The sequence below is a fragment of the Pteropus medius genome, unplaced genomic scaffold (genome assembly GCF_902729225.1).
Source record: "Pteropus medius unplaced genomic scaffold, Ma_sr-lr_union100, whole genome shotgun sequence".
Classification (NCBI taxonomy): Eukaryota; Metazoa; Chordata; class Mammalia; order Chiroptera; family Pteropodidae; genus Pteropus; species Pteropus medius.
This window is the reverse complement of record NW_024355990.1, coordinates 823,143-835,308: the sequence shown is the minus strand read 5'-3', so window position 1 is coordinate 835,308 and position 12,166 is coordinate 823,143. Positions and strand designations below refer to the sequence as shown.

Sequence of the window (12,166 nt, the reverse complement as noted above, 5' to 3'; positions counted from 1 at the left end):
GTCCACGCCGGCCCCCGCCCTGGATTCGGGATAGCTACGGAGGCCTCCTGTGCCCTGGCCCGGGATTGGCCGAGAGGGTCGCGCTCGCACTCTTCCCCAGCCTCTCATTGGCTCTCAGCTCAGAACTTTCTCTCCCTCGACTTGTGACTGGCGGCTTTCTCCTACACTTTCCTCGGGTCTGGAATGGCTGCCACTTTCGGAGGCCGCGGCTCTGCGGCTCCCGATTGGCCAAGAGGTGCGCGCACCCCGCGCGATCCTTCGTCGAACGTGGCAGTGGGGCGGAGTCCGCAGCCGAGGGGCGGGGCTGCGCCTGCGCCTCCGAAACCCCTCGTGTTGCATTCTGACTGGACCGCGTCTCCGTAACTGGCACCGCCCCCGGCTCGGCGAGCCGGAAGCTGGGCTGACGCAACTTCCGGCGCGCGTGAGGTCCGTGTGGCCCCTGCCCGAGAATCTAGGCTCGGGCGCGGCTGGTGACTGGCCGGCCAGTTCTGTACCAGCGGCGTCTGCTGGAGCGGGGAAGGCCGAAACCGGACACGATGGCGCCTGGGAAGATCACGGGGAGGGTCTCCGGTGCTGGGCCCGGGAATTGAGATTCCTAGGCCCCAGCGCGAGAGCCTACACAGGGCGGGGTGGAGGAAGGGGAGGTTGGGCGGGTCCAACCTGAAGGTCCAGAAACCGAGAAACCGAGAAACCGACCCAGGGCGCCCCACAGAAGTTGCGCAAGTGCTGGGGCCGGCGGCGGCCGGGGAGGAGCCCTCGGCGCCCCCAGTCCCCCCGGACGGAGGACCTCAGGGGCGACGCGTCCCTTTCTTCCCCTTGGTTGCCACATCCTACGAAGCCATGCGATGCTTCTCAGGCGCTGCGGGCAGCTGCCGCAAAAGGCGCCCACGGCCCCACGCAGCTCCCTCCGGACTCGCGCTGTGCACGGTGGTGGCTCGCTGCCACCGAGGCTGCTGGGCGCTTGAGGTTTCATTGGCCCGACTGAGATGGGCCCAGAGTGTAACATCCACCGGGCTCAAGGCAAAGCGTACGGCCAGGGAATGTACGATATGCCCTTAATAACACATTTTGACATGTTGGAATATTTGGTGCTAAATACAGATATTAAATCAATCGGGTTCATTACATATGGTAGAGTAAAAATAAGCAATTTCACGTGCTTGAAGTTTTTTGTTTTTTGTTTTTAACGTGGTTCCTAGGAAATTGAATACATGTTGCTCACATTTTATTTCTGCCGGAAGGTGCTGCCTAGAGGGATCCGCTCTCCCTCTGCTCAACGCCTCCCACCGGCGGCCCCCGCCCCATTCCTCCGACCCTCCTCCAGGAAGCTTTCCTCTTCATTTATAGTCACTTCCTCGTTTGTGAAACGCACCACCGCCGATTTTAAGACTTCAATTTAATAATTTGGCAGAGAAAAACACGCCTATATTAGATGTACAGGTTGACTAATATCCTAATTTCAGAAACAGTGAAACTGCATTTTTACTTTTGAGAGTTTGCATTTGTTAATACGTTGCTTTCGAAGGCATATTCTCTCTGTGGGCCTCCTCCAACTAGAACACAAATTTGTGAAGGTCACTACCAAGTTCTCTGTGTGCCTCCCGCACTTCCAGTAGAGCACGGGTCAGTCAGAGGTGGCTGTACATGCTGGGATACCTGTCTGCTTCACCGGGGTGACTTTACAGGAGCTGGACTTTTCTGTGTAGAAAGGCTACGGACGAGCCTCAGCGCTGTTCCCTCCACCCCAGCTCAGTGGGGAGTGGGGCCCTGGGTGCTCACTCTTCATAACTAGTAATTGCAGGCACAGCTCCTCTGCTCCTGGGGACAGGTGTGGATTGCCTCTTGTCCGCTGCCCTAACCCCCAAGGTTTTTATAATTGCCATGACTCTATTTTACAGACCACAACTTGGGGCCTGAGACACGGGACATTTGTACCGCATCTAGAGCAGAAGCATTCATGAGGTCAGAGTTTAGATGCCCAGATATTGGGGCTCGGGCATTTTTGGCTGGTGGGGGCAGAGCGAAGGGATTTGCGACACCATGACGATTCCTTTGCGGTGGTTTGGAGGCAGTGTAGTCCCAGAGCACACGGTGGAGAATTTGCAAAGATGGGAACACTGCGGATGAGGGGAGCGCAGCCCAGGATCCAAGCTGTGGACTGTGCTTGAGCCTCCCTCTGGATGTTGGTCTCCATGGCGGAAGCTGAGGGCAATTGGAATACACCATGCGGATATCGGATATGGACAGGGCCAGGTGGCCACAGCCGAGTCGTCGCTTTGGGAAAACCAGGGCTGGAGTGGGAGCTGGAAAATGGGGTTCTCAAAGCTAGAGGGAGGCCTGGTTTGGGGCTCGCTTGGGCTCCCATCCGGGGTTGGTCAGTAGCTGGGTGAGGGAGGTGTGGAGGTACACACAGGCCCTTTTGCTGAATACCTCTGCAGGCCTCAGCCCCAGGGTGGGGGTGGGGGGGCTGCTGCTCACTCTTGTTCCCTGGCCCTGGGTTGGAGTTGCCCTGGGAGGTCAGAGCAGCCTGCCCTTGTGGCTGTGGCATCTCTTTGGACTGATAGCCATTGTAGGACATCCTCCAGGAGTCTCGCATGCTCAGAGAAGGTACCCATTAAAAATCTGTCGAATTACTGAGTGATGAGATGTTTTGATAAATACTACTCTCAAGAGTCCTCAGAGTAAAACGGCTTCCTTCCCACCTGCAACGGGGGTGGAGGCATGGAGGGGTGAACAGCAGGCTCATGGACAACCAGGCAGTGCTCCCTGGCCATGAAACAGCCCCATGAAACAGCCAGGTCCCTACTGCCGAGCAGCAGCGGAGGACGGAGGGCTGTGCCGTTGGTGACGCAGCCTGACGTGGGCGAGCTCGGGCACAGGTGAGCGCGGACCCAGGAGGGAGGCGTGTGGCACGCACGGCCTGGTGGACGGGCACGGGCGCTGGCTGCAGTGTGGGACAGTGCCGGGCCTGGGGGGAGTCTCGTCAGTCATAGTAACTGGTGATTAGGCGGTCACACCAAAGGCCCTGACCTGGCAACAGCTAGCACCCCTTATTGGAAAAAGGGCCCATCTGGGGGTGACGAGGCAGAAGCTGGGGTGACGGGGGGTCGTGGGGAGAGGGAGAAGAGCAGAAGGGACCACAGGCCCTGGCTCGCTGGGGCTGGGAGGCCAGGCCCAGGAACACCGGGCAGTACAGAGGGCTCAGGGCAGGACTAGAGAACCAGGTTAGACTTGGGACCTGAGGGACACGTCACACAGTTCCTGCAGGTGCCACTTCATGTCACCCTTCCCCAGGGAGGAGCCAGAACAAAGTCCTGGCCGTTGGCAGTGTGCCTGTGCAACTTGGCACTCAGGGGCCGAGTTCACGTTTAACTAAAACTGGGAAGATATGAGAAAAACAGGAAGTGTTTTGTCCCAACAGAGCTTCAGCAGGCCCTGGCCCGACGGACTGACCTGCTGACAGCACAGGCTGCCCCTAGTGCCACACTCGCTGGACCCTCTAGGATGTGAGCTGGAAGCCGAGGTGGCTGCTTCGGCAGCTGAGACGTGCCGCGCCCGCGCCCGGCCTCTCCAGCAGTAGGGACGGGGGCCAGAGGTGGCTGCACGTTTCGTGGGAAAGGCCTGGGGCCCTGCAGCCTTATGCTGTGCAGTCTCGCTGCCTCCCACTGCCCGAGCCTGGCCCCCTGGGCAGAGCGCAGCGGTTCTGAGAGGCCGCGTAGGGTCTTTGTCCCTGTGAAATGGGGAGCCAGGGGCCTAGGCTGCTCTTGGATCTGTCTGGGCCATTTTGTCCTGTCATTTAGCCCGGGACCCAGCTTCCAGAATCCCACAGGGGTCCTGGTAAGAGGGCTGAGGGGGCGACCAGCCCTGAGAGAGCTGGGTTGGCACCACGTGTGGGGGGCGAGAGGGTCTGCCCCAGGTGGCAGGGCTCCCTGTGCTGATAAGCATGGGAAGTGGCAGGCCCAGAAGGTATGGTCAGGACAGGGCTCTGGGACAGCAACGTCCTCCAGATAACTAAGTGACACATAACCGCTTTTTTAACGGGCTCAGACCACAGAAAGAGGGCAGGTTTCAAAACCTGCACGGGTCAAGAAGGGGCATTTCTGGAACTTATCTGTTTGGCGCTTGATCACCCACCTGTTCTTTCCCATCCCGTGGCTGGGGAGGGGGCGTCAGGTACTGGGCACCCTTAGGAGTGACGCTCAGAGAGAAGGCAGCACTGTACCCGCCAACCTGAGGTCTTGCAGAGACCCTGCTGGTCAGAGGGACCGGCCATCCGGTGCTCCTGGCCCCTTTTGCGCCCCCACACAGCTAGGGATGCTGCCTCTCCCGCCGTGTGACCTCGCCTGCGCTGGGATTTGGCCTGCCTTTCCCAGCCCGAGGCCCCCTTCCCCTCTATCCTCACAGCCCAGCCACGGGCTTGCCCACACACCCTGCAGACCCACAGCCTGGGGTCACTGTCCCTGGGAACCCTCAGACCCGGTCATCCCTTTGGTCCCCATGCGTGCTATGGCGGAGCTCAGGAGGCTTCAGCGAGGTTCCCCTTCTTTGGGGTTGGGGTGTTTCCGCAACCCGGATGGCGACCAGGCCCCGGGTGACTGGAATGCGCAACGCCAGGGGGCACACTCCAGAGAGTGGGAGACAGGACTGCACCCCGCCCACAGGGCCCCGAAGGCCATTCAGGTCTGGGGCCTGCACCATGCACAAGGCAGCCCGCGGGTCATGCTTGCACAGACGGGGCTCCCAACGCTCTGCGTCAACAGCCCAGGGCCCTGGGGACCACACCAGGCCCCTGCGGGCAGCAGAGCCAGCCCCGCCCTCTTCCACTGGGACACAAGCAGCAGACACTGGCTCCTCTGGGGGGAGTTTATTTCCTGGTCTGAAAAGGAGAAGCAGGGACGGGTTCCTGTGTTCCAGCCCGGGCCTGACCAGCGAGGGGAGGGGTGGCACAGGGGACAGCTCCGACTGTGCATGCTTGGTCCCACGGGTGTCCTGGCTGGGTCCGGGGAGGGCCTGCCAGGGATGGTGGCACCGAGCCTGGGGGCAGAGGTGGCAGGCCAGCGGGCCCAGAGGACGGCACATATGGAGGCAATAAATACTGACAGGCCAGGCACGCCACTCCAGGCCGGTGGGCCCAGGTGAGACAAGTAAGGCTCGGCTGCTGGCTTTGTCCACCGAGGGCTGTCTGTCGGGGCTGTGGGGTCTGGGTCTGGGTGCTGCCCACTGGGACAAAGAAGGCAGAGGCATGAGGACACCCAGCCTCCCCGATGAGACTGGAGGCGACTTGAGTTTTGGCAATTTGGCTTTCCCTAAGCGCCTGGGACTGTCCCCACAGCCCGGGCTAGGGGAGGGCCACGGGGAGGGGGCTGGCCAGGCCCTGGCAGGCCGGGGAACAGCAGCAGCACATCCTACACCTCCCTGGGCGACCGGGACTGCAGCTGGGAAAGGGACTGGGGGAGACCACATGCTCATGCAGACACAGGGGTCAGAGATTAGTGACGGCCCCACGCACACGTTCTGCATGTTAAGGCATCATGGTTAGATGGTTACTGACAACGGTGGGCAAGCTGACCAGGGAGGAGTGACAGCTGGGGGACGGCTGGTCCCCACAAGGCCCTGCATCATGCACCCCACCCCCACCCCGCAGGGGGAGACGATGGGAGTTGGGGCAACTGAAACCACGAGACCCCATCCAATGCCCCACTGCCTCGGAAAAGCCAGGGCCTCAGGTGGGGTCAGGACAGGTGGGGGAACGTGGAGAGACACAGAGGAGGAAGGGGAGGCCTGGGCTACGGCCGTCCTCCCCTCACAGCACAGGATGAAGCAACGACCTGCAGAGACCACCCAGGAGGCTGGGGGCTGCAGGCTGGGGAGGGTCGAGGGGGGCCGGGCTGGCCGGGAGGCGGACCAGGGGGAAAGACCGCAGCGTGGGCAGGCGCCCTGTCAGCACTTTGGTATGGGGGTGGGGGAGGGGTGGGGGGTGCGCCCCGCCATCACCCTGCCTGCCTCCAGGCCTACGCTCAGTCCTTCCACTCCTTCTTGATGGTGAGATTCCACTCCCAGGACAGGTGATCAGTCTTGTCGTCGTCTGTGAAGCGGGACTTGATGTTGTAGCTCCCGCGGGCCAGCATGCCCTTCGGCGCCTCCTCCACGGGCGTCAGGAACTCGTACTCCTCGGCGCGCGGCCCGTAGCTCCCCACCATGTAGTCGGTCTTGTCGACTGCAGTGCGGGAGGCGGGGGTCAGCGGGCGGAGCTGGCCGAGGGCGCACCCCACCGCCGCCCTCCCGCCCCATCACTCACTCCTGACGCCTTTCCGGAACGTGTGCTGGATGTACTTCATGCCGGACACGATCTCTCGGTTCACCTGCGGGGACAATCCCAGCCGGGCTCAGCAGGGCTCAGCAGGGCTCTCCTGCCCCGGCCCCGCCTGGCGCATCCTTGGGCCTCCACCTTACCCGGAAAGAGATCTTTATCCGATACTCCACGCCCTCTTTCAGCACAAACGACTGCTTCTTGAAGCTCTCCAGGTCCCCTGGGTTCGGGAGGACACTGCGCTAGGAGGCTCAGCCACGGGAAGCTGCTCACCTCAGCACCCCCATCTGTGACTGTCCCTTCCACTCCCCAGACCCTGGCCCACACGGCCCCTGGCACCCCGACCCAGGCGCGGGTCCCCTCCAAAGCCCGAGCCAGAACCTTCCAAGGCCACTTGGCTGCACTTCCTGTGCTCCCCACGTGAGGGCGCCTGCTCTCCAGAGAACTATTTTTAGGGGCAGCCTCTGAGGTACCACTCACCAGACAGGTCCAGCTCCAGGGGGCCCGGGGCTGTGCTGCACACCAGGGTCAGGCGGGTCACAACAACGTTGGGGACATTGGGGTCTGTGGAGTGACAGCAGGTCAGAGCTCCACCTCCTCAGCATCCCACCTCAAGCACACAGCCTGCGGCCAGCAGCAGGAGCCAGAAGAGGAACAGGCGTCGCTCTGGGCCACCCACTCACCAGCGGCCACAGCCACGCGGCCCAGCAGGGCCTCTTTGTACTTGCGCAGACTCTCGTCGTCCTTGTCCAGCTCCTGGATCTCCTGGATGCTCTTCTGGGCCGGGGGCCGGTAGCCCACCGAGTGCTCGTCCTCCTCGTTGTCCGCCGCAATCTGCGCCAACTGCTCGGCAGTGGGCTCCTGCTCGGCCATGCTGCCTCTAGCTGGATCTGCCACACCTGCGGGTGGGACAGACTACGGTGACCTGGAGGGAGCCGGTGTCTCCCCTTCCCACGAGGCCTCTGCAGGTGGCCAGGCCCCGCGTCTGCACCCGAGGGGGAACACGCCTTCCGGAGCAGGTGGGCGGCTGCAGCCAGGCATCTGCAAAGGGCCCAGATGCAGGCTCCTGAAGCCCAGCGGGGCCACACTGACCTCTGCCCTGCCCACCTCTGGGGACCAGTCTGAGGACCCATGGGACCTGCAGCCTGCCCCCAGAGAGGCGTAGCAACCCCAGCTCAGAGTTGCCTCGAGTTTTGCTGCTTCTCCCGAGTCACCCAGGTCCCCAGCCCCAGGGGTCCCTGCTGCTGGCTCAGGGAGCTGCTCCCCAACCGTGGACGCCTCGGACCTCGATCCAGCGGGGAAGCAAGGCCTCCATGCACGACACAAGTCAGTTCTGCGTTGCCGTGCAAATGCGAGGCTCTCCTGGAACTCAGATAAAGGGGCCAGCCTGAGTCCCACAGATTTCTCACAAGGGCGCGGGAATCCTGTCCGCCCACGTTCCTTCCTGCTGTGACGGTGTGTGACCTAGAGCTAGGACCTGCTGCAGCCTCTTGGTGCTCTCAGGACCCTCCTTCCGGACCCTGGTCCAGAAGAGTCTGCAGCAGCGCTGTCCAGCAGGAGCAGCGCGACTGAGGCTATGGTTCCCTATCACACGCCCCAGGACCTCGGATGGGGTCGATGAAGCCCGCTCGGGTCCGCCCACGCCTGTGGAAGGTGGGTCGGGGCCCAGCCGACCCCGGAACTCAGGTGGCCACGGGAAGGTAAACAACGCCTTTTCTCCGGATCCAGCCTGGCAGCCAGGACGTGCCCAAGTACCAGGTCTCACAAAGGGCCACTGGGCACCTAGAGCGGGCCGGCCGCCGCAGGCAGGGTGGGGCCGCCGGCTCTTCCAGGCCTCCCAGCCGCTTCCTCTGGAATTCCTGTAGAAGGCTCACGCCCTAACGCCACCCAGTGCGGCCGCAGGCGACAGGATCCTCCGAGAGCGATGCCGCCGCCCGTACTTTCGCTTGGCCCCGCAATCTGGGCCGGGCGCGGGGTGGGGTTAAGTGGGGTGGGGAGCTCGGGGATGTCCAGAAGACGGGCGCGCCTTCCTCGGGGTAAGGGCGTCAGGCCTGGTCCCTTCCCGCGCGCACCGGCTGGGAAGGGGGGCCCGAGGGGCACTGGCGCGGCCACAAAGGAGGCCTGCCCCAGCCCGCGCCCCCCGCCCGCACGTGGACCACCCCGGCGCCCGGGGACCCGCCCTGCGCCGGGGGACCCGCCCTGCGCCCGGGCCGCCTCCCGCTGTCACCGCCGCTCCCTCTCCCGCCCCTCGCAGACCCCCAGCGGGCGGGGCGTACGAAGGCGCGTCCCCCGCCCCGCTGCCCTCTCCGCCTTCGCAGCCGCCCCTGGCGCTCACCGGAGGCTCGACCGCGCCGCGCCGCGCTCGCGCTCCCTCCCGCACGAAATGACGAACGTCGGCGCCCCGCCCGCGCGCGCCCGGCCGGCCACTTCCGGGGTCAAGCGACTTCCGCTCGGGCCGGGCGGGTTGGCGGACGGCGCATGCGCGGGCGCGCGGGGGCCGCCGGGAGCGCGCCGCCGCCATCTTGCGGGGCCGGCCTCGTGCGCGCGTTTCGCGGGGCGCCCGTGGGGTTGAGGGGTCCTGCGCCCTCTGCTCTTTGCTGCAGGCCTTCTCTGGCCCCGGCGTCCCCGCGGCAGGGCACGGGGCAATGTCACGGCCTTGCGGGCGCCCCCCTCAGTCATGCGTTTTCGCCGCCGTCTGTAACGCGCAGGGCCTTTTACTTTGCAGGCGCGTCACCCACGTGGGGGCCCAGCCGGTCTTGCTTTCGCAGCCGTGTGGCCATGTGCTCGCCCGGTCACCCGAGGCCAGCACATGTCAGCGACGGCCGCCCAGGGGCCCGCTCGCCCCCGCCCCACCGTCCTGGGAGTCAGCACCGGCCACTCAGGACTCCCCGAGGGTCACCCCTGTGCAGGCCCAAGGCGGGGCGGGGGTTCTGGCCCAGAGTTCTTTCTTTGGCTGGAAATGAATGGCAAAGATTGACTCGCAAACTAAACACAAGGAGGCAACACCCAGAGTGCTCGGGAGAAGAAAGAAAAGCCGAGAATTCTCGTGCTGAAAAGCACGTTCTCGGGAAGAAGCCGCGCTGCGCTCGCAGCCGCGCGGGGCCGAGGTGGCCGTGTTCCAGGGCCCTGGCGGCCTGGACACACGAACAGGCTTTCGGCGCCCGCCGTAGGGTTTATATATAGATCCCCAGGCATCTGCACAGCTGGGAAGTTCAAAAGTTCAGATTCTCAGGCTGGTTATATGAAACTTCTTCCACGGGTCGGCACAGCAGACTGAGCTGGTTTCTTGGGCGTGACCATACAGACTTCTGTTTTAAGTCCGCTACACAATTCGTCCTCTTTTCTTCACTCATCTCTCACTTTGTAGCCTGTCCAAGGATGTGCACGTGGCCCTCTGCCCTGCTGTCCCCTGTTGTCCCCTGCCGTGGCAAGTCTCGGGCCCCACACTGCCCTCCCAGAGAGGAGTCGGCGGCCACCGTCCTGTGGCAGGGCTTGTCCTCCCAGACTGAACAGGCTCGGCCTCCAAGTCGTGTGAGCACTTAAAGGAGACTCCTTGTCTGGTGACTTTGGAAGCTGCTGGCGCAGACGACACAGTTGCTTCAGTCGGCTCATCACCACAGACCCCAGTGTCTCCGTTTGTGTGCACCAAGCTGTTCGCAGGTGTCAGACATTTGCCCACACACCAGAGGAAACATCCTGTAGCAGCAGAAGGGGCCCGCCTGGACGAGCCCACAGTGCCCAGCCTGCCTCCCGGACTCCCCACTGTGCGCCCCAGACCCCTGAATGCTCCACGGTAGATCCTGGGGGTGTCCCTGCCCACCTCCACCCTCGGTACTTGTAGAATTTTAATAACGTGACGATGGACTCATGCCTCTTCACGAAGCTTAAATTCCATGAAGGCAGGGTCCGGTCTGGACTATACTGCCTGGCAGGGAACCCAGACGGACAGGACTCATCCATCTCTCTGTCTCTCTGTCTCTCTGTCTCTCTGTCTCTCTCTCTCTCTCTCACACACACACACACCCCTGCACTGTGCACAGGGGAGCATTTGGGGCGACAGAAACAATGCAAAATACTGACCTCAACATCTTTTGGAACATCTCAATTTTTGAGAAATATCTGCAAATTTTCTGTAACTAAGGGTTGCACTGTCAGCTTTATGTGCAGAAAGTTTAGTTGGCCAGAAGCAGAGCATTCTAACCGGTGTTCGGTGTGCTGCTTCTGAGGCTTCCCATCGTCGTAAACCCGGCATGTCATGGGACCATCCCACTGTACTGCCATCTGAGTCGCTGCTCGAGGACAAATCTGCTTCACATAACAAGTGCCTTAAAAAAACCCAGACTCTTCTGTGGTGGAAAATTTCAAACATATGCGTTCTTAGTAATCTATCGCTGTGTAAAAACGCACCCTGGATTTAGCAGCTTAAAACCACCAACATTTATTATTTCCCATGGTTTCTGAGGGTCAGGAAGCAGCTTAGCGACGTGGTCTGCGGTTCTGGCTCCACAGCCCTCACGGGGCTGTGGGCCAGCTGTCCGCCAGGTCGTGGTCTCCGAGCTCTGTTGGCATGGCGAGCTCACGCATGTGCTCGGGCTCGGTTCCTTACGGGCTGGTGGCCAGAGGACTTAGCTCCCGGCCTCTCCGCAGGGCTGATCGCAGCAGGGCGGCTGGCTTCCTCCAAGTGAGGCCTCGGACAGGGACAGGTGGACAGAGAGACGTGGAGGACAGAGACAGGAGACAGCAAGCATTGAAGACAAGGCTGCGGCGTCCCTTAGCACGTGATCTCGGAGGTTTCACACCATCACTTCTGCACTGGCCACACAGACCTAGACTGGTCCAGTGCAAGAGGGGACCACAGGACGAGATCCCCAGGAGGCGTCCCGAGTCCCCGTGGGCTCACCACTTATCTTCAGGGCTTTCCAGCTGGTGGCCGATGCCATGTCATCTGCTCCCTCACACGCATGCAGCAAGTTAGAAGCAAATCTCGGATGTCATTTCCACCATACGTATTTCAGCATGTATTTATTTTTAAAGAAAAGGATCCTTTTTTTTTTTCTTGGTAAACAAGAGTCACAGTGCCCTTGTCCCACCTGTCCCATCTCCTGCTGCCAGGTCACAAATGCTCCAAATGCAGAGGCTTAGCGCGGGAGCCGGGCTCCCTCCTGTCTTGTGGGCCCAGCGAACTCCGTGGCAGGTCAGGAGTCACGGCCAGTGGCTGTCTTGCAGCCAAGTAAAGGTTGGCCGTTAGTCAAAGCTCAGCCAGCCTTGTGCCCAGAGCACTGCCCACAGGACAGCCGTGACTTGGGGTGCCAGCCACACTGGGCTGCCCAAGCTGCCCACGTTTTTGCCCACAGACTACAAATTTGAGGGTTCCCACAATCAGCCCCCCAGGTTCAAAAATTCACTAAAACAACTCACAAAACTCAGAAAAGCTCTTTTATTATAAAGGACAGAACTCAGGAAAAACAAGGTTGCTGTCTGGGGGCCCAGAGCCTCCATGCCCTCTCCAACCCCCAGCACCTCGTGTCACTGACCTGGAGCCTCTTCAGTCCCCACTGTTTAGGGGCTTTTACGGAGACTCCATTAAAAGGCACATCATTCATGGGCCATTGGGGATTAACAGTCCACGGTGCTCTCCTCTCCCCAGGGGTCAGGAGACGAGGCCGAGACCGCCAATCCTCTAATGATGCCCCCTTTCTGGGGACCAGCAGTCATCCTGACACTACCCAGCTGCCCGCCCAGAGTCACCTCCTTACACTCGGGGTGGTGGAAAGAGACTTGTCATGAGAAACGACAGAGGCTGCTATCAGGAAATTCGAGGGGCTATACGAGCCCTGGGCCAGGAACCGGCGACAA

The 12,166-nt window shown here is 61.9% G+C and overlaps 1 protein-coding gene across 3 annotated transcripts; it reads right to left on the bottom strand.

Moving 5' to 3' along the window:
* Positions 1-5,958: 5,958 nt before the first annotated feature.
* Positions 5,959-8,755, bottom strand: ARHGDIA (Rho GDP dissociation inhibitor alpha). Of its 3 annotated transcripts, none has more exons than XM_039859593.1 (6): positions 8,646-8,755; positions 6,994-7,209; positions 6,791-6,874; positions 6,454-6,530; positions 6,299-6,362; positions 5,959-6,217 (listed from the first exon to the last, which is right to left on the bottom strand). In XM_039859593.1, exons 2-6 carry the CDS (start codon positions 7,181-7,183, stop codon positions 6,018-6,020), a joined length of 615 nt encoding a protein of 204 aa, XP_039715527.1. In that variant the 5' UTR covers positions 7,184-7,209; positions 8,646-8,755; the 3' UTR covers positions 5,959-6,017. The 3 variants fall into 3 exon arrangements, with proteins under 3 accessions (XP_039715527.1, XP_039715528.1, XP_039715529.1); XM_039859594.1 differs by lacking the exon at positions 8,646-8,755 and adding an exon at positions 7,985-8,430; XM_039859595.1 differs by lacking the exon at positions 8,646-8,755 and adding an exon at positions 8,093-8,430.
* Between the last annotated feature and the right edge of the window lie 3,411 nt (positions 8,756-12,166).